The sequence below is a fragment of the Triticum aestivum genome, chromosome 7A (assembly GCF_018294505.1).
Source record: "Triticum aestivum cultivar Chinese Spring chromosome 7A, IWGSC CS RefSeq v2.1, whole genome shotgun sequence".
Lineage (NCBI taxonomy): Eukaryota > Viridiplantae > Streptophyta > Magnoliopsida > Poales > Poaceae > Triticum > Triticum aestivum.
In genome coordinates, this window is record NC_057812.1 from 726865187 (window position 1) to 726868103 (window position 2917).

At 48.4% G+C, this 2917-nt stretch overlaps 1 protein-coding gene across 1 annotated transcript; it reads right to left on the reverse strand.

Annotated features, from left to right (window-relative positions):
- Positions 1–68: 68 nt before the first annotated feature.
- On the reverse strand, positions 69–1422 carry LOC123147111 (uncharacterized). Its single transcript, XM_044566347.1, has 5 exons — positions 1214–1422; positions 969–1112; positions 703–886; positions 408–609; positions 69–280 (listed from the first exon to the last, which is right to left on the reverse strand). The coding sequence occupies exons 2-5, from the start codon at positions 974–976 to the stop codon at positions 111–113; spliced, it is 564 nt and encodes a 187-aa protein (XP_044422282.1). The 5' UTR covers positions 977–1112; positions 1214–1422; the 3' UTR covers positions 69–110.
- Positions 1423–2917: the final 1495 nt, after the last annotated feature.

Below are 2917 nucleotides of genomic sequence, written 5' to 3' on the forward strand. Positions count from 1 at the left end.
GTGTACATTCCCAATATGCAGTATGAATGTTTATTAGATCACTCATCGCCACAACAATGCCACTAACATTTCCTATACACAGAAACGACTTATTAACTACTCCTATATTGCTACAAATAGCCATAGAGACCACCCACGTGATGACCGGTCTCATACAGTGTACCATCCTTGGGGTGCTTCACTTCTTCAAGACAGGCATAGCAATGCTGAGGGTCGACGGGAATCTCCTTGCCATAATATACACCTGCAAAATCTGCACTCTCCATGCCTCTAACCCCACCTGTATATAGATAAAACCCACACTAATTAGTACTCAAACCACGACACTTATTTTGGAAGGGACGGCTAAGTTGGATAGTACACAAAAAATGGAAACGACATATATATAGACTCGGTCTGGAACTAACCAACTCTTTCGCTTCCTTGCAGAGAAACTATGCATGTAGGTTTATACACATCAGAATCAGAATCGTAGTATAGCTCCGCGAACAAGAACTCTTCCTCTGAGTTCTCCAAGTTGCTTTTTGCCGTGAAGTTTACATGACCATAAAAGCCTCTTGCGGAAAAGATTGCGGCGCTGGTGATGGCTTGGACGAGCTCATACTTGACCTAGCGTATTTTATTTTCAGGTTAAAAACAAAAAAGGGAATTAAATAAACAGGCAGGGAACATATATTTTTGTGGTGTAAAAAATATGCATACCTGGTTCTGGTCTTGGCTGTTGTAGTGGTCGAGCGCGGCGGTTATGAACTCGTTTGTCTGGCGCTCGAGGTCCGCCGCGGTGAAAGCGCAGTCGTCGGAGTAGCTGGGACTTTGATCTAGGTAGTCGTCGGAGCGTTCGGGGGTCTTGAAACGGTCGCCATCGGGAGTCATGCTGCTTGCAAACCTAGGTAAATTATATTATGGGTTAATTAAAATGATTAATTAATGCAGTCAACTCGATGGAAAAGATTGCACCAGGTATTTACTCGATCATGCTCGCAGTATTGGGATCTGGATCCAGGTATTTGTCGCCGGCGCCGCAGCCATGGGAGAGGTGGTGGGTGTTGAGGAGGTTGTAGCCATCGATGGCGTCGGCAGGAAGATGATCCGCTTTGGCTGTGCTCCCAAACCTAGGTTAATAGTAGTATATATAATTGGGCCATTAATAAAGCGAATGCGTTAAGGAACTTATTGATCTGGAGAGGATGGAGGAGGCCATTAAGGAATTTACTCTGGATAGCACTCATACGACGGCGAGGTAGGAAGACGAGGACCGTTGACGTTTGGGGTTCCGGAGGAGGTGTCCTCTTGTACAGCACACCGCCGGCAGCCATGGGCCCTAATCTAATCTATCTAGGTACCAGGTTCCGGAGGAGGATGTCGATCTGCTATGAAGGTCAATCAATTCAAAAGGGAATACAACGAAGGGCCCTAATCTAATCTATCTACGTACTACTCAGCTATCTTCTCCGGGTCCGGGGGCATATATATAGATTAGATTAGGAGTAGATTTGAGATGGAATCGAGATGATCAGTTCAGTATCCGACTCGCACTCGCACTCGCGCCAATCAACCAACAAACTAATTAATCCTCGCCGGCACCCACGGCCGGGCCGGGGCACTTTAGATTTATTTACCACTACTCATGGGCCCTTTATTTCAATACTATATGCATGGGCTCCGCTGGGCTGGCTACTTATGGATTATTATTTTTGCGGACCGGCTATTTACGGATTATATATATATATATTTTTTGAACAACTTTTTTCCAGAAAACTTTCAATCTATTCATCTTCAATCATGGCAGTACAACGAACACCAGTACAGACACAAGCGATCATATATACGTGCACACACTCACCCCTATGAACGCACACACGCACACCCTATCCATATGAGCACCTCCGAGAGACTGTGCCGGCATGTCATCTTGAGATTTTACAAAGCTACCTCGTAGTCGACGGGACGTCCCCTCCCACTGAACCCGTATCATCAGAAATCCTGAAATAAATTCGGAATAAATCCGAGTACCAGAATTTGAACCCTGATGGGCTAGGGATGTTGAAATATGAGATGGGCCTAGAGCCCATATGACAATTCCAGATTTGATCTCTAAGGGCCCATGTAGGTGGCATGACAAGGTGGTGGGAAGTTTAGTCCCACCCCGGAAGTGGAAGGAGAGTTGGAGTGGTTTATAAGGGATTCTCTTCCTCATGCTATTGGAGCTTGAGAAGAGATGAGGCCCTCGCGCACTCCTCCTCCGCTCGCCGCGCCGCGCCGCGCCGCGCCGCGCCGCGCCGCGCCGCGGGTTGCGGGATTGAGCCGAGCCGAGCTCACTCCTATGCGCTTCTTTTTGCCGGTCACATATATATGTGGGGAGCTGCCAACCCTAGCCACCACGAAACAGAACGCATCTCCGCCTCCACGTCCGCGTCGTTCCTCTGCTGCTGCCGCCGCCGGCGACTCCGTCCCGTTCACCGTGTACACGGTTGACGGGAGAGCAGGCCTCCGAAACTCCGCCTCTCCGGATCCTGTACGGGAGAGGGGCGATTAGATTTTTGGGTAGCGACTACGCGACTGCTCGCTTCTGTTCATCTACGTCCACATCACCTTCGTCATCACCATGTCGACCGGCGCCGACCGTGCTGCCGCTGAGAAGGCCGAGGCCGACAAGAAGGCCACCGAGGATGCTGCGGCTACTGCCGCCGCCACCGCCGCCGCATGACCGATTGGAGGGTATACATCGTTTATCCCTCTCATGTTTCTTTCTGTTGTAGCAGTACTAGCGATATGCGTAGATGTTTCTACTATATGCGTAGTACGTGTTCTGTTAGATCGTAACCAGTGTGTTATCAATACTGTCAATGTCATGCTCATGATTTATTCATTGATTAATTTAATCGAAAAACTGCCTATTTTCTTATCAATCCAAAAA